Source organism: Dermacentor variabilis, chromosome 1 (genome assembly GCF_050947875.1).
Source record: "Dermacentor variabilis isolate Ectoservices chromosome 1, ASM5094787v1, whole genome shotgun sequence".
In the NCBI taxonomy this organism is placed as follows: Eukaryota; Metazoa; Arthropoda; class Arachnida; order Ixodida; family Ixodidae; genus Dermacentor; species Dermacentor variabilis.
The window spans coordinates 289,144,043-289,163,192 of record NC_134568.1 but is presented as its reverse complement, the minus strand read 5'-3'; the positions used below and the strand labels follow the sequence as shown (position 1 = coordinate 289,163,192).

The window sequence follows — 19,150 nt, the reverse complement described above, 5'->3', positions numbered from 1 at the left end:
CTGTGATATCACAATGCTATCAATGCTCTCCTTTCGGTGCATTTAAATTAAAGAAGTTCAGCCTGTATGTTTTTGGTAGGTTTTTTTGCTGGAGAAATGAGAGTCAATTTAGTCTTCCAATCGATGACTCAGCACTATCAGAAGTTTTGATTGTATAGTTAGGTACGCTGTGCAGTGGTCATGTATACTTCATGCACCTCAAAACTTTAAAAAGTTCCACTTAAATTGTGCTTGTGAATGCTGCATAAGCTAATGTTACATTATTTCCGCAGTGAGAGACATTTCTCTCTTGCTTGATTGAGGTCTGGAATAAAGTCTGTATAGAACAGTACCACTTTGCATAAGTTAGGTGTATTCTGTTCCTGCTCTGCCACTGCTGTGGCGCTAAAAAAAGAAGTCATTGCTAAAAAGGAGGCTATAACTAAAATGTTCAGCCTTGTCAGCATATTTCTGGATCATATGCCTATTTAATGGGGATGCATAGTTATGTATACTTGATTATGCAGATGGGCGTTCTGGTTTACAATGAACCTACTGTTAGTGCCTGAGCCCCAGGCATGTCTCCAGGCTTCCGTGGACTGCAATTTGAAAATCAGATGTAATTAATGGTGTTTTTTTTTTTTTCTTCAGGAGAGCGTCGATCCTTCTGACCTCCAAGATAAAGTTTTGGACTTTGATGAAGACAAGCGCAACCCTCAGTACATCCCCAAGAAAGGTGCATTTTACCAACATGACGACCGCATGGTGGGAGATGAAGATGCATCTGAAGTTCCAGAAGAAAAAAATGAAGATGACAAGTGAGTAGCTGTGGTTGCCCTTCAGTGCTTTTAGAGAATGTAGAATATATCAAGGGCCCTTCATCTTTTTTGTAAAACCTAATAACTCCCGATTTCGCGTCCCAAGCAAGTTTTATGAAAATCTGGTTAAACACGATTTCTCCTGGAAGAGCGCCCTTTCATAAAGGATATTAATAGATGCAGATGTTAAACTAATGAACACTGCCTACCTTGTGTGAGCAGTGGTCAAGGTATACTATTATACATATACAATAAAACCTCATTTTAGCGAAGTTAAAGGGGACCCAGAATTAGTTATATCTATTACTTAGTTGTTTCCATTATTCCATGTACTGCACTATGAATCTCTATGGGGAGTTCAAAGGGAATTTCGTTTAGTTCATTACGTATATTTTGTTATATCCTGTTTCATTATAATGATCTTTCACTATATAAACATAGTATGTGCCTCGTTCTTGCTCAACACTCAAGTGAACACCAGCATCTACAATACGAGGGCAAATCAGTCTTAGCCCCTATTTTTTTTTAGCCAAATTGCAGCTGTAAACGCGAAGTCGAGATGTCCATTCCTAGCGGTGGACCTTTCTTGGGCTGGCCTAGCCTTATCTGGCTGTAGCTCCGCGGCACGCCGCTGCTGCCAGTTGCTGAAGATGGCAGTTGTGCTTCACACATCCACGGCGTATGAACAACGAAGCGTGATTCGTTTTCTATGGAGCAAGGAAAAAAGCCCATTGAAATCCACAGGGAAATGCAGCCCATGTATGGAGAAAGGTCTCTTGCTTTGAGAAGTGTGAGTTGGTGATGTTGTGAGTTCGCAAAAGGCCGTGAAGAGTTGCATGACAATGAGCGTTTGAGGAGGCCACGCTAGTATGAATTCTACCACAAGCATCTCAAGTTTAGAGCTGCGACGGGACAAATGTCTAAACCGGTGTGGGTACTCGGTGGAAAAATAGTGTAAGGTACGCAGAATAGTGCATGTAATTGTATTTACCTGTATGTGCCTTGTAAAGAATAGGGGCAAAGACTTTCTGATTTGCCTTTGTATATTCAGCGGATGTTAGACTTGAGTGAATGAAAGCATGTTCCTTTTTTAGTAGCCGCGTTGACATAACTGTTACAAAGGTGCATTGCATTTCCCATATGTCGTATACATGTAAACTACGGTAAAATGCTAGGAGGAGAATGCAAAAAAGAAGTGAGGCGTGCAGACAGGACACAAGAGTGGAGAAGTGGACAACACGAACGCCGACTATCAACTGAAGGGAGCACTGAGGCGAAAAAAGGAGACACAAAACTCATCTGCGCATGCTCAGGAATGGTAACACCACGTGTCAGTCGGGTACACGTGCCGGTCTACGTGAGAGATAACTGTTAAGACACTTAATCTCTTCCTTATGTGAAGTAATCGAAGGCTGACTCACGCACGCACTTCCACCATTAAAGATATGCCATGCCTCTACCATAAGACGCGTATCTTCATTCTTATGCCTGTACAATATCGCGCATTCATCTAACTCTGGCGTGCAGTTACAATCTCGGCAATGTAGCGAAAGATTAGAAGGCGACCCACCGGTTAACGACCTTTTATGTTCCATTAGCCTCTGATTGATACACTGTCCCATTTGCCCTACGTAGAACTGGCCACAGCTAAGGGGAATTTTATACACCACACCCATACGACAGTCAGTAAAACTGTTGTTCTTATTGTGCTTCACTGGACGAATATCTGTTCGTTTTTTGCCTTTTACCCGCTCCTTTTTATTCTGTACGGCAGCACATATCTTACCTAACTTATTGGGAGCAGTGAAAGCAACATTAACATCATATCTACTTGCAACTTCTTTAAGCCTGTGCGACACTGAATGAATATACGGAATAGCCACTACTTTTTTTTTGCTACTACTGCTTTCCGTAATCACGTCCATCCCTCTCGAAACCGACTTCTTTAGTCGCTCAGCCACAGTGGCCACCGCTACACTAGGATAACCTGCTTCTAATAGGCGCCGGACCTGCGCATTAAAACTGGCGCTCATTTTATGCATGCAGGATCTGGCGAGGGAAGACTTAAGGCACTACATGGCAATTGTATTTTTTACTAATTTAGAATGCTTGGATTGAAAGTTAGCAACGGCTTCGAAGATCTTGGGGAGTACTGCCAACAAACATGGTTTTGTTCGAAGACCAAGGAAATGTCAAGAAACTGAATTGCGCGTCGCTGAGGAAATTCCTTGGTAAACTTTAATCCTCCCCCATAAAGTTTAAATTGATCACTTACTGAGGTAGCAGCGGAATCGAATTCTTCCCTATTGCAGCAAATCAGGTAATCATCAATGTACCGAAATATCTTGATAACTTGTTTCTTGTTTCTTGACATTTCCTTGATCTTCGAACAAAACCATGTTTGTTGGCAGTACTCCCCAAGATCTTCGAAGCCGTTGCTAAACTTTCAATCCAAGCATTCTAAATTAGTAAAAAACGGAATTGCCATGTCGTGCCTTAAGTCTTCCCTCGCCAGATCCTGCATGCACAAAATGAGCAGGTCCGGCGCCTATTAGAAGCAGGTTATCCTAGTGTAGCAGTGGCCACTGTGGCTGAGCGCCTAAAGAAGTCGGTTTCGAGAGGGACGGACGTGATTACGGAAAGCAGTAGTAGCAAAAAAAGAGTAGTGGCTATTCCGTATATTCATTCAGTGTCGCACAGGCTTAAAGAAGTTGCAAGTAGATATGATGTTAATGTTGCTTTCACTGCTCCCAATAAGTTAGGTAAGATATGTGCTGCCGTACAGAATAAAAAGGAGCGGGTAAAAGGCAAAAAACGAACAGATATTTGTCCAGTGAAGCACAATAAGAACAAGTTTTACTGACTGTCGTATGGGTGTGGTGTATAAAATTCCCCTTAGCTGTGGCCAGTTCTACGTAGGGCAAACGGGACGGTGTATCAATCAGAGGCTAATGGAACATAAAAGGCCGTTAACCGGTGGGTCACCTTCTAATCTTTCGCTACATTGCCGAGATTGTAACTGCACGCCAGAGTTAGATGAATGCGCGATATTGTACAGGCATAAGAATGAAGATACGCGTCTTATGGTAGAGGCATGGCATATCTTTAATGGTGGAAGTGCATGCGTGAGTCAGCCTTCGATTACTTTACATAAGGAAGAGATTAAGTGTCTTAACAGTTATCTCTCACGTAGACCGGCACGTGTACCCGACTTACACGTGGTGTTACCATTCTTGAGCATGCGCAGATGAGTTTTGTGTCTCCTTCTTCTTTCGCCTCAGTGCTCCCTTCAGTTGATAGTCGGCGTTCGTGTTGTCCACTTCTCTACTCTTGTGTCCTGTCTGCACGCCTCACTTCTTTTTTGCATAATGAATCCTTACCAACTAGCTCAGCTTTCTGTCGTTCTGAGGAGAATGCAGTGCTGACATTGGTGCGCATTGTGAATAGCTGTGACATTGAGAGGACTTGCCCAACTGTTTTACGTTCAAAGAAGGTTGACTATATTGACTAGTTGGTATTCCAATAATTTTGTTGCAAGAACATATGGCAGGAACCAGTACAACATCACAGCAGGCAAGGACTAAATGCCTAACAGGCCTAGGATGGACACACAAGCGGCATTTACATGAATGTGACAGAAGCATATCGTATCAACTTTCAAGCGTATCGAATCTCATGTAAACGAGGTAATACGCGAGGCGGGCTTATCTGATGCACCACACAAGGGTAGTTTGAGATGGAGAATGCGCATTTTAACACCGAACCATATCATATCGAGAATCATGAGAAAGTGCTTTCTGCGGGATGACAACTGGCCAACCAACAGGCGGTGGCTGCTGCTGCACTCCAGGACATCAAAACAAAAATGGCTGCTTTCGAAGCAGGTTACTTGGGATTTCTTTTCGCTCGTGGGTACATTACGCGTGTGGAACTGTTGTTGTCATTAATAAATCACATTAACATTGGTGGGTTACTTGATTTATGTCGTTAACATAGTCAAGTCTGCTTTGAGGCACAAGAAGCCAGGACGGCCACGCTTGACTATTACTAGACATGGCAACCACTGCTGACATTGTGGAAAATTTTATTATTCTGATAGAATACGGTATGTTACTGTAAAATAAACGTTGGGTAAATTTGTGACAAATGAAGGAGAATCTGAGGAATGTAGCCATTACTGTGTGGATAATTTGGGTGCATTTCACAACACGGCAGAAAAAGCAGGCCTATTGGAAGTAAGAGCGCTAACATTAATATATGATGCCAGGTACCGTTAGTTTGCAGGACAACGTAAAGTCTTTAGGACAACATAATGTGCATTCATGTAAACTGTGGCATATGAATATATGCAATACGATAAATATGATTCGCTTCTGCCGTATCCATGTAAACACGGCTAGAAATGTTCAAGATGCATATGATCATACATTCAACGACCAATTTTTCAGACGCCCGATTTTTCGGACGCCTTCACGGCACTGCCACAGTACCCCATTGAGTCAGTGTCTAAGAACGTTTGAAATTTCAGATGCGAGAACCTTTTGCCGTTCGATTTTCCGGACTTTTTTGCCATGACCGCAGGTCCGAAACGGCATTGATCAAAGCCACCACCGCTGCCGTTCTGTGGTCATTCTGTGCAGCCTCGAACCAGTGCCCTTGCATGCCGATCCGCTGACAGCCATAGTGGATTTGGGCTGTCGTTAGGCCCAACTGCTTCGACGTTCGCTATCAAGCTTCCTGCAGTTCGGTGCTATGTTTTTCATTTAAAAGATTCGCTGCTTAAAGATTCGCATTGGTATAGCAACGTTACGCGGTGAAGTATACGCGAAGTATTGCAATGAGGCATACTAAGAGTAGGAAGGGGCAATTGTCATGGGACACGGTGTGTACAAGGTCCTGAACATTTGGCTGCGCGTGTTCAAAAAAAGATTTTGCGCTCACTGCTGCACTGTTCTTGCTCAAATTTTGCGGAATGATCGCATCTTGTCGTCGACTTTGTTTAGTAAACACTTGGCACGATTAGTCACCTGTTCTTTAAGAGAAAAATGAGCAACTGTTTTTGCCTACAGGAAAAATGGCGTCTGAAAAGCCAGCCCTGGCACAGACTTGTGTTGCCGCTTACCGGCAGCAGCAGGAAGGAGCTGCCGCTGTGTAAGCAGCTGATTTCAAGATGCCGTTTCGTCTGCTAAGCAGCTCCTTCCTGCTGATCCTAGCAGGTGGCAACACAAGTCTGTGCCAAGGCCGGCTTTTCAGATGCCATTTTTCCCATAGGCGAATAGAGTTTCTCATTTTTGTCTTAAAAAACAGGCTACTAATCGTGCCAAGTGTTATGCTAAACAAATTTGACGACAAAATGTGACTGTTCTGCAAAGTTTGAGCAAGTGCAGCGGTGAGTGCAAAATTCTTTTTTTGAACACGCGCAGCCAAATATTCAGGACCCTATATTCCTTAATTATGCAGGGTTCAGGGAAAACACGGGAAGGGTGGGAGATGGAAATTCAAGACGATAAGCAAAATGAGAACAAGGTGAAAGCACTAGCTCATGTTTTCACCTTGTTCTCATTTTGCTCATCGTCTTAACTATATGGAGTGTTTCTCATAACTTGAACCAGGGATTTAAAGAAAGTGGTTAACCGCAACTGAATGAGACCGACATTATTTGCCGTCATGTGGCTTTCCTTAGGATATCTTTTATATTGCGCTTAATTAGTTAACTAAAATGAATTATCCAATTTTTTTATTATTCCTTTTAGGGCAAAGTGCGTTTCATTAGGTTGTAAAGGGGGTTCAGAAACGACCAATCCAACTTTTTGTGACAACCTACATGCTGCGCGATTTTTTCCGGGGTTTAAAGAACGCCCGCGAAATGTGAAATAAGACCATGTAACTGCGCTTGTGCGCTATCGTATTGCAGCGTGCTTAACAGTGCGTTGAGCCTTTGGCTTATCAGGGACGGCGGTACTTCCTTTCCGTGTGCTATCATCAAAGCTGTTGACACACTGTGAAGCTGTTGCCTAGAGCTGCAGCCGCTCACTTCGCCACGATCCCCACACACGGTTCTTCTGCATATAGCGCGTTTCAGGGTGCTGAAATATGGTAGCACATGAGCGCAGTCACGTGGTTTTTATTCATATTTGTTCATTATTTATTATTTTTATTTGACACGCTTTCTTTAAATCCAGAAAAAAACACCATACAGCATGTATGTTGCCACGAAAAATTGGATCGGTCGTTTTCGAGTGCCCTCTACAATGCAATCAAACGCACATGGCCCTCAAGTTAATATTAAATGATTTGCATAATTGATCTTAGTTAATTCACTGATTAAGTGCAATATGAAAAATACATTAAGGAGTGCCACATGACGGCAAACCATATGTCGTTGGTTTGATTCAAGTTACGTGAAACACTTTGTAAATGCATTCGTCTCCTGCCAAAGCACGAGCACCGATACGCCTAATAAGTGTACTTACAGGCCTTCAGTGCTATTTCAGACGTGCCTGTGGTGATTTGAGCCCTTGGGGGCAGTAAAAGGCATGCTTTCAGTTATTAGGACGTTTTCGAGGCCCCTAGGGAGTCCCAAAAATCTGACGTTGACTGTGTATGTCAACAAGGGCTTCTAAGATTAAAAAAAAAGGAGCATCACATGTCTCGTGAAGCAGCCTTGTGTACATTACTATTTGCATTTGACAATGGAAAAAAGAGGGATCGCCAGACATGCCTCTGTCATTTTTCTTCTTGTTTTTTTTTTTAATACAGTAGACTTCCATTTATTCGACTCCAGTTCATTCGATTTTTCGTTTAATTTTATCCCAACCGAAGTTTCTAGCCGGCGCCCATACATTGTATGGGCCCAGCTTCCGTTATTTTAACGCAAGAGCGTTAAGGGAGCGTCCAGCGTCGGTCGTCGTTTTGGCAGGATTTTTGAACCACTATACCCAGGCCCTCCATGTGGTGGAAGAAAGTTACTGAAGTAATCGAATTTCTAAAGCTAAAATACTTAGAAAAACCGTGAAGTACGACTTACAACCTACAGGCATGATAGCGTCGTATTGTAATTTGACTATACGAGAAAAGAATTCTATTACGCGAAAACTCAAACTCATTTTCCAGCGTTTCTGCCAACCATAGGCCGGCCACGGCGTCCTCCATTTGCGCGTGCCGGCACCTGAGGGTCTTGGGGGGGTACCTGAGCGTCTTGGGGCGTTTCTACCAGAAAGCCTGCCTTCGTGCATAGCGTCTGCGGCCAGCGTTTCCCGGTAAACATTATGGTTACATACTTATTTAATTTTTTAAAATTTATTTACCCTCAGGGCCGTTTGGCATTAGAGAGGGGAGTGGGTTATACAACAAATAAGCAGGAAATAAATTACGAGCTTATACACAGTATTTGCTAATTATACAATGTTAGCTGAAAGTATGATAAATACAGTAATAGAACATGACATATAAAATTAACATTAAACAAGAAAAAAAAGGAAAACAGCAACAGTAGTTCGTACAAATGTTTGCTATTATACAGTGTTAGCTAGTGCTTTTCGAAAATTATCATTGTTATTAATGGAGACAATGTCAGAAGGAAGTTCATTCCAATCTTTCGACGTACGTGGCAAAAATGAGTAAGAAATACGTGTTGTTACATGCATCAATTCTAACTTTATGCAGATGATCGGTATGGTGAGATAATATGGTCGCGACATGAATTTTGTATGAAGTGTAGGGTGGTGATACAGCTTATGAATAAACGAAATGCGGGAAATTCTTCAACGTGTTGCTAGCGGTTGAAGACCCAGATTCGATTTCATTGAAGATATGCTCGCACCATAGTTGTTGTTCCAAAGAATAAAATGAGTGGCGTTTTGGATTAGTTCAAGGGAATGTATTAGGTTTTCGTGGAAAGGGTCCCATATAGCTGCAGCGTATCCTAATTTTGGCTGTAGCAGGGTTTTATAAAATAGTAACTTTAAAGGAGAGGGAGCGCGAGAAAAGTTACAGCGTAAGTATCCCAGCAAGCGGTTGGCTTGGTTAATTATATATCCGACGTGATGATTCCACGTTAATTTATGTTATATGCAGGCCTAAGTACTTATATGAACTTGTCGATCCTAAAGCAACATTATTCAAGTAGTACACAGGCAGGTTATCTTAGATCGGGATACTCTCAGAAATTTGCACTTGGTAATGTTGAGTTCCATACGCCACAATCAGCACCATTTGCCGACGTTATTAAGAACAGCCTGAAGCATGGTGATGTCATGTCCGTTAGTTATTTCTCTGAGGATTACACAGTCTGCAAATAAATGTATGTCAGAAGTTATTGCTGAAGGTAAGTCATTGATATAGATAAGGAATAATATAGGTCCCAGAACAAAGCCTTGTGGAACACCGGACTGAACGTCCCTATGAGGTCAGTCATGACCATTAGCTGTTACGAACTGAGAACGCTTAATGAGGAATGACTCAATCCATTTTAGAACATTGTGATCGAGGTTTAATTTGCTTAGTTTATAAAGTAAAAGTTCATGACACCCTTTGTCAAAGGCTTTCGAAAAATCTAAGAAGCAATCTGCGAGAGAAGAATGGTCAAGTATTTGGTGGAGATTGTGAGTAAATGTTAATAAGTGTGATTCACATGAGAATTATTTTCGAAAACCATGTTGTGATGGCAAAAAATTGAATTGGATTCAAGAAAATCCACAAGTTTAGTAAAAATATCTTCTAGCAGTTTGCAGCAGGTACTGGTTAATGATATTGGGCGATAATCTGTAGGCGATGTTTTGCTGCCAGATTTATGCAAAGGAATTATTTTTCCTATTTTGCATTCTGTCAGAACAGTAGATGTGTTGAGTGATTGTTGAAATATTTTAATTAATATAATGGAACTATAAGAGCATATGTTTTTCAGAAATTTAGCACTGATGTTATCAAAGCCGGGTGACGAATGTACCTTCAAGGAATTTATTAGTCGAATAACTCCGGGAACTTCAACAGTCACTGGAGGCATAGTTAAGAAGTGAGTCATTCAAGACAGATAGTTGAATTTCAGCATTACACGAAAAATTTTTAACAATTATTATTCAGGAGAGTTGCGCATAGGTTTTTCGAAACAGGGTTACCAGATCAATTGTTAAAAGTGATAGAATCATCGGAAGGTGGATGTATGACTCGCCAAAACTTTTTACGTTAGTTATCAGAATAGATGGTAATGTGGTTTAAGGGGGGACGCGGCCCTTGAAAACCGAAAAATAGCGAAAAAGTCGATTTTTGAAAAACCATATTTTTGGTTTGTATGTCTCATAAACTACCTGTTCTGTAATTATCAGCACCTAATTCAACCGTAAAGTACCAAAAATAACGCTACTTTTGAGGCCACCGCGGCCCAAAAAACGCGCAAATGCCGAAATGAAGTCAAACTTCGCGGGCGCGCCATTCCCGGCCCATGCGGCCTGCCCGCGCCATCTTGGTGTCGTTTTGACCGTGGATTCTTTGTCTATATTTTGCCGCCTTGCAAAATGGCATCGTCGGCGCGGTTGAGACGCTATTGGCGTTTTCCTGCGATGTGATGCGGAGCGCTGATTGGCCGGAGCAGTGCATTCAAATCTCGCGGGCTAAGGCACGCCTGCCATTGGCTGCTGCGCGGGCAGCGGCTGCTGCTCAAATCTCGCGGGCTAAAGCGCGCCTGCCATTGGCTGCTGCGCGGGCGGCGGCGGCTGCTCCCTTTGTTGCCGCGCTCGCGTCGTTGTTGCCCCTTGCTCTGTCGGCCTCAACATGAGCTTGCGCGCTGCTCATCGCCTTGCGCTATCTTTTAGATTATTTGTTCAGCTTTTCTTTTTTCGCTAGTTCTTCGCTGCACGCGATGCCGGCAAAGCCCAAGACAGTGCAGATGTTCGGTGCACGGGAGCGCGATATGCGTCTTGTACGAGCATCGAACTTCCTATCTCTCGCAGCGAGTGCCGACTGCGTAGACGCTTTTCAGCGGCGGAACTGTGCTTTCGGCTGTCGCCAGTCGAAAATCCGACACACTGAGTATGCCTGGAGCCGCAAGAGCTAATTAGAAGCTCCGCAGGAGCTTTCTAATAAAGAAACACATGTGTTCAACTTTAAGGCCTGTTTTCTCGGAATGGATTTTTTCGCTAGTAGTGGTGCTGGGGAAGGCGATATCTCAAGAACCGCTCTTCAGATTTGTATGCCGTTTTTTTTATTCTGTTCCTGAATGACTTTGCCAGGGGGTAACAGGCTTCTTTTTTTGAAAGCTGGTGCAGTTAATTTATAATAAGCAATTAATTTTTGATGGATGTGGTCATTACTGGCTACATCAAATTCAAAGTTGTCTTAAAAATTTTTGGAGGGGAAATTAAAGAAAAGGGCTCTTTAGCCCCCTGGGATATCTATCAAGGGATCATCACAGTGAATTTCAGCTTCCTACGATGTCCTGGCATTTCTCCAGGCTCTTCCTCAGGCATATACATGAATCACCTAGTTAGACCTCAATAACTCTGGAACTAATAAACATATCTTCATGAAACTTTGCAGTTCCTCATAGTTCAGTGGTGTGAACGTACCCTGAAAGTTTCATCTGGATATCTTAAAAAATAAGAAAGTTCGGTCTCCAGGGTAGCCTCCCCCCTTAAAAGAATGATTCTTTAGTGTATTTGAATGCGGCTACATAGGCGTTAAGTGCTAATGTGTAGGCTTTCCAATGTGAGTCAGTGGGTGATTGCTTTGCGGAACGATACAGTCGATACAATAAATGATTATTCTACCAAGGTGCGCGCCGGTTGCATGTTATAGTACGGGTTGGGATGTGTTTATTGATTAAGCGATTTCCCTCTGCCGAAAAAATGCCCACTGAAGAGCGTGTCGGAGTGCCAGCTGTTTAAATTCGCAGGCCAAGGTGATGACGATGGCGCTGGGTAGCCTGGCGGGAGCTGTGCGATGGAAGTTGATTTCAGGAACGGCACATCAGTGTAGAAACCATAGTTGTATTCGAAGGTCAGCAACGGTGAGGCAAGGCTGGTCCGGATTTCGGGAGTTGACGAGAGCCAAGCAAGGGCTAGCGATAATACTGCCTGCATTGCAAAAGCGTGCCGATTAAGCACAATGCTGCCAACGCTGGTCCCGTGCCCACTTGCCGGGAAGCGTGAGAAGCAGTCAGGGATCTTTGAATGCTATCGCATTCCAATCTCAAAGGCGAAGCTTAAGCGTTCTCCAAATTTTTAATCTCAAAATTGGCCTTCGCTGGACAATTCAAACTTGACTTGGCCAACTTTGCCGCCATAGAGCGGTGTGAGGCGCTGAAGCATAGGCAATATATTGCGGCAAAGCATATGAAGAATAGAAAGGGGCCACTGTCACGGGACATAGTACGCGTTTATTAAGTGTACAGATGCGCATGGCGCTGTCTCCGGGCACAGTGTGAGCACCAAGACGCCTAATAAGCATACTGGCTGTCATTCAGAGTTCTTGACGTTTCTGTGGCGATTTGAGCCTTTTTATACCAGACCGTTAACGGCGCCTAGTACGTGTTCCTTAATTATGTGCACGCACGTGCGGCGTGCACCGAAAAGCTGAGAAAAAACATCCCTTTTTTCGGAAATCTAGCGAACTGGAAGGTGGTAAGATGAAAAAACTACGAATGTCGAGTGGACATTTAAAGCCAACAAAAGATTGCGGTCTAGCTAAAACTCTGGAGGACTGCCAGTAGACTTAGTAGGCGTGCGTGTCAGTGCTCCTACTGTGACCGGAGATGGCGCATGGGCGTGTGTAAATTAAGAAACACGTGCAATGTCCCGTAACAGTGGCACCTTACCCTGCTTGGTTTGCTTCACCATTTACATTGTTGTATTGCGGCGCAGCTAACTTAAAGGCAACTACTGTCTAGTGAATCAACGGCGTGTTCCGGCGGTTTTTTCTGCCGCTTGTTTAGTTCGACCTGCCAGATAATTCGACCAATTTCGTCGGCTCCGTCATGATCAAATTATTGGAATTCCCTCAGGACCAAATTGCGGCGGCAGTTCCCGGAGATTGAACAAAGCACAATGCGCGAATTGGGGTATGAGGCTCGTGAAGGCACCTTTATCAACATAATAACCAGCATAAATATTTTAGCCTCCTGCAAACAAAAATTTGCTTTACTATAGCCGATACCCAGTTGAATATACCACATTTTCGATTTCGTTTTGAAGCTGACAGGCTGGAGTTTTGAGCGCCCTGTGGCACAACCTTGTGGTGAAAAAGTAATCGGAGAAGTAGTACAGATATGACAAAGCTGCATAGAATAACGCGAGTCTCGCTTGTTTTATGTATTGTTTTCAGTTTTCTGCATAGTTTTTTGGACTGAAAAGTGCTTATAACATACACATGACCTTGTGCGCTACTGCCTGTAACATAGGTCATGGAAAGCAAGCACTCTTTGCTCCAGCAAACCGTGCCAAAAGTGGGCAAACCCGGTGACTACGGCGAGCTGCGCATGATCCCGAAGTGTTGTGTTGTAGCTTCGACGGGTCGGCCGGACGGAGGATCTACGGCATGAGGCCTAAACGGCCGGGGCACGCAGCGCCGCAAGAAAAGCCGGACTGCTTCAGTCAGGGACCAGACCAACAATCATTTTATTTCTGCGAGGGGAAACGCTGCTGGCAACTTGCAGCGTTTGGCGCTGAGTGGCGCCCTGACGTTAAACGACCCAAAACTGAAACCAGAAGCCAACATAGGATACCACATGTTGCAACTGCCATTATTGCTGTGTGGTGAATTGCAATAAACAAGAGGGTCATAACCCTGATGTGTGTTCCTACCGGTTACCGTCAGAGCCATAGAAAGCGGAACAGCGGAAGCGCTGTGCTGTTCGGCATTGTAAAGTGAGTACACAACAAAAATCCTCTTGCCACCAAGCACCGAAATGTACTTGAGCGTTGGAAGCATCTAATGCACTTTGTGATTGCTACGCGCAGTCACTGCAGACACTTACAGAGAATGGTTCAATTTTCTTCTGCCGCTGAGCCCAGCAGCATGCAGCCGCAGCAGCTGCTTGCTAACTGTGGGACTGCTCCTGCCTTGCCTCAGAAGTGCTGTGAACAAAACATTGTGTACAAATCTCATCAAGGCCCGTGAACACCTTGACCAACGCAGTTTCACGGCGTAGCTAACACAGGGCAACACAGCACAATATTGAGGTAATTGCGTGCCATTTCGTAATCATGTTGTCTGCTCGCGAAATTGCAAACCTCTGCTGTGAACTGACACGATTTAATTTTAAAAGACAAACGCCGAACATTACACGCAACTGCCATGCTTAGTCCAAAAGTACTTGTTTGATTTATTGTGTTGCCAAGTGCAAGACATGGGGGACCCAAGGCAGCCCGATCAAATGTGGCCTGTCATTGTTTGACCTTTAATCCCCGACATCGCTTATTACAGTTTACTTGATCGTTTTGGCTCTAAGAGCAAGCACTTTGTGCATTTATTATCGATAATCTCGTGAATATGCCTCTCTGAATCTCAGTGTCGTATGGTACTTGCTGCAGTTTTGAGTTGGAGCATACCGAGACAATACCTTTGATCTCTTGCACATTGTAAACGTGCTTGGCATTGCAGAACTTCATTCCTCTGAATAATGTGTCTGGCCTGAAGAAGTTTTTTGCGTCTGAAATTTGCCGGAATCCATGATGCAGAAAAGTGAAACCAGCTGCTCCAGTGTGCTGTGCTTTTGGCTTCAGATGTATACCTTTTGTATTACTCGAAACCAAAGGACGCACAGTTGGGGCGCTGTTTAGTGGCGTTTTTGTAGCAGCACCTGGATAGGTTGTCAGCCCCATAACAGTAGAAAACACTCTTGAAATAAAGCGTGGCCAACTCAGTTTTATATTTACTTTGTTATATCAGATAAACATTTATATTGAGGTTTCACTGTGGACTGTTTATTGTAAGATCGAAGTTATGCACACTGTAACAAAAGCCACGTCAAAGCAAGAAAAAAAATCGGCAGGGGCAGTAGATTCGAGGTCTGCATAGATGAGATGAACGGTGCATGGTTGTCGTCTTAGGGCTGAACTTTCTAGCTCAGTGAACGTGCTGATCAGTGAAAGCAACCTCGGACACCTTATTTAACGTTATCCAGTGCTTCTTCCCCCTTTTCCCTCACCCATGTGACTTTGGTCAAGGGGTAATCATATCTTAAAAGATGAACATGTTGCCATTACCAAGAAAAAAAAGCCTTTACTTGCCTTCTAACTGGCAAAGTTATTTTCCAATTACTTCATGGAGAGGCAGAGAAAAGGGTTATACAGAAATTTTGAGAATTGTCTACAAATGTGTAAGCATTGTTTGGTTCGTCTGTTCCTTTTGATTTTGTTTCCCTAATTTCAGTTGGCCCACTCCCAAAATTCAAGTTGGTCCTCCCCCGAAATTCAAGTTGGCCTACCCCCAAAATTCAAGTTGGCCCACCCCTATTATAGGAATTCCCCATGCATTTTCTATGTACCCCTGTGGGTGCCATGCTTCTCACAATTTTGGTTATAGAATTCTACCTAATTCTACCTGATCAGTTTTTTTTTTTTTCAATTCCATATGGGGCTTATAAAGCTAGCAATCATCTACATTTACGCTACTGTAAGGATTAAATGTGTTTGCATATTACACATTTTTGTGCAGATGCAAGGCATTGCATTTCTTATGTGACAGGTTTTGCTGGGGTACTTGCCAAAGAATGCTTATGCATTAAGAGCACCTTCCTACTTCGAGTTGTGACTGGCAGATGATTTTAAATCGGTGCACATGTTTCATGCACATGCATCACTGCGAGCAAATTCTGCATGACATGGCATCTGAATGCCATGCCCTGTACTGTAATAATTTTGGGATGTGTGAGAGAGCACTATTTTTCCTCCACAAAAATCCTTGCATCATACTTTTGTTGTTGCTAGTGGTCTGGAAGCTGTGCCAATGTGAATCATTGCTTTGTATGGACACCTCACAGTTTTTTAGTGCCACCGCATGGGCATTGCTTTGTTTTAACATATGTCTGCGCTGCCATTGAGTGTCTTCTGGCCACTTCGCCCCGATAGCAGACGACGTGCTGAGTAAATGCAAAGCAGTGTTCTCACTTTCTGTATGAGTTATTTGCCCGTGACATAGAGCTTTTGACCTTAAATGCAAACAGAATGTTAGTGCTATTGATAATTCACATCGGGTCTTGTTTTAGCCTGGTGTAGGAGAGTTAATACTCCCAAGTTGGTGCATTTGTCCTCTCATGAAGCAATCTCCAATTGAGTGCACTTCTTTTTTTATATCTTGTAAGAGCAGATCGGCCTTACCACCTCAGTACTCTGTCATGGCGATGGTTATGTGCATGCAATCTGTTATTTTCGGTGCTATTTAAAAAATGCCAAAATACCTGTCAGTTGTTTCTCTTTTTGCAGCAGTCGGTTCTTTTAAACATGTAGGAGATGGATAATCCCTGGACATGTGTAAGTAGCGGGAATAGCCAATGCTACACAATTTGCGACTGATAATTCAGACTCGATGGGGACCGCCAAAAAGTCTGAATAATAGAGAGTCTGAAATACTGTATTTGCCGGAACACAAGTTGCTGTATTTCACAAGTGGCCAAGAAAGGTGTGCCGTATTCTCAGATTGTCACTTTCGGTGATACTTTCAATTTCATGTGACTTGTGCAAGACGCATCACTGTCTACAAGAGACGGCATTCTTGGCACACTGTCAAGCACGCTATCTTATCACAGCCAGAAACGCTGACGCCTGCCGACTCATCTGGTGCTAGGGACACATTCTCCGATTATCACTTTCGGCGATACTATAACTTTCATGTGACACATACAATGTGGCATGGCATGGATGAGTCATACAATGTGGCATGTATGATTCTGGCAGTTTTGCTGAACCAGCCATTCGGCACTCCAGCATTCACAGCGCATCATGGAATGACCGAAAATGCGGCAGGTGTAGCTTGCCACATTTTGGCGCTTTGCAGAGCTGTCTCATTGCTTATTCTACACATGCTTAAAGGTTTTCCCTATTTCACTGTGTCTAAATAGTCTCCAGTGCCTGCTGTCATATTTTACAAGTGTGTTCCTTTTGTCTGGCAGGGGCTCTCGTCGGCAGAAGAAGCTCTGGCATGATGAAGGTGTTTGGGGCCATGACATGTACCGCGAGGAGGAGCAGGGTCCTAAAACAAGTGACGAGCTTGTGAGCATCTATGGCTATGATATTCGTACAGAAACGATGCCTCCTAGAGCTCGGAGACGGCGACGTTATGGCCGTGGCCCCAACAAGTACCAGCGTAACTGGGAAGATGAAGAGGCTTACACCCCCCGGTCAGGGTCAGGACGTGGTGGAGGATTACGTGGTGGTCGCAGGACCAGAGGTGGGGGCCACATTGGGAACCCTCCATTCCATGATGAGGACTTCCCCGATCTGAACTCCAAGCCTTCGAATCCGGAGAATTCTGCTACTGTGGAACTGGACCGGACAGAAGTAAAGTCACCAGCCAGACCTACAGGGTTCAGAGGTTCCAGCTCGCCAGGAAGCAGCAGTTCTCAACAGGAAGAATGGGACCACACAGTCAAGGGCTCCGGAATGGCCCACCGGGGTTGGGGCAAGCGTCCTTCTCAACCTCCCAGGAGAGTACCAGATGCGCTGCCAAGGGAGCAGGAAAGTGAAGTCAAGGAGAACGCACCATCGGGGCATCGTACCAACAGGCCTGCGCCACGATCACCAGTGAAGTCAAATGAAGTGCCCCGCAATCCACTTTCCACTGGCAAAAGCCGAGCTATACGGCACCTGCTGACTGAGCATGAACGAAGCAAAAAGGACTTTGAGACACTTGAGAAATTTGCTGCGACAGTGGAGCTTCAGGACGGTGAGATGAATTACTCATTTTCAGTTGGGTATCACTTCTGACATGTTACTCGCTGTCATGAGTTTCTTAAGAGTGCTATGTTTATTCTAATCCACAAGCAGTTACAAAATGTGCATAATGTTCACAACAAAATAGAGTAAAGCACACACCCATTGTAAGCTACACTTCATTTTTATGGCAAAAAGCACTATGATAATAAAGACCAGTTGATTCACATATTCAGAAAAAAAAAAGCACTACAGGGTGTCTACCAACTGGGAAAACCGGGAATTCTCAAGGATTTTGAGTAGTCCGGAAAAACTCACAGAATTTGTGCCTCTATCAAAGAAAATTACCTGTAATTTTATTGAAAGGGTTGAAAGTCACGGTAATGCTGGCTCGAGTAACAGACAGGAATCGTAATTAATTGTCCTTGACGCCCTGTTGTCGGCTGGAGGAGTTGCCAGTGTACAGTCAACGACAGACTTTCCGGATGCCCCATGATTTGCACAGCTTCGCGGCACCACTACGCACCCCATTGAGTCAATGTATCAGAATGTCTGAAATTTCGGACGCAAGAACCCTTCGCCGTCCGATTTTCCGGCGCTTTTTGCCGTGACCGCAGGTCCAAAACGGCATTAATCAAAGCCACCACCGCTGCTGATTTGATTACCTCGCCGCCTCGAGCCGGCGCTCTCGCACGCAGATATGCTGGTGCCCGTAGCTACGCTAGACCTAGCTGCTTCGACGTTCGCTATTAAGCTTCATGCCGTTGGGTGCCGTGTTTTTCCATTGAGTGGATTTGCTGGTGTCAGCAGTGCCACCGACTTCACCTTTGTGGTTCTCGTGATTGGCTTAGAAGCTTGGAAAGCACGGTGCGTTGCATAATGCCGGTTCCCGAGAGTCAGCTTTGCCTCTGTACAGAAGTGTTGGTGAAGCATACACAAAACTATTGCAGTGAAGCATAACAAGTGTGGGAAGGGTCTATTGCCACGGGACACAGTATGTATTCCTTAATTATACACGCGTGCACCCGGTATCTCCTGTCACAGTACGAGCTCTGATATGCCTAATACGTGTACCGACAGGCCTTCAGAGCATTCTTTAATGTGCCTGGGCTGGTTTGAGCCCTTAAGGGCAGTAAATGACATGCATTTATTTTTTCCAACTGGCCGATTTTTCGGACACTTCGCGGTCCCTAGGGAGTTAGAAAATCGGACGTAGACTGTGCAACTGACCAAGATGGTTCAAATGGTCCGTGGGGCGAATGAGTGGTGGAAGGAGGACAAGAACAAAAAGGACCTACGCATTGAGGAATGAAAGGGGAAGGAAGCGTGCAGCCACTGTTTTGAAGGAGCTTGAGCTCAAAAGATAGTGTTCGCTGATGCCGAGATGCAGGTTTCCCTCATCCAAAACAAACTCTTTAAAGCAATGAAACAACACTGAAGTGTCGTGCGCGGGCTGAGAATATGTCAGGACAATTGAGATTGACTTACGAG

At 44.2% G+C, this 19,150-nt stretch overlaps 1 protein-coding gene across 5 annotated transcripts in view; it reads left to right on the top strand.

Annotated features, from left to right (window-relative positions):
* Positions 1–19,150, top strand: part of LOC142566901 (uncharacterized) — a 151,203-nt gene that overhangs the window by 61,287 nt on the left and 70,766 nt on the right. For all 5 annotated transcript variants that reach the window (XM_075677802.1, XM_075677801.1, XM_075677803.1 and 2 more), the window contains exons 4-5: positions 631–797; positions 16,900–17,672. In XM_075677802.1, the coding sequence (XP_075533917.1) occupies positions 631–797; positions 16,900–17,672 (940 nt within the window). The remainder of the gene's footprint in view (positions 1–630; positions 798–16,899; positions 17,673–19,150) is intronic.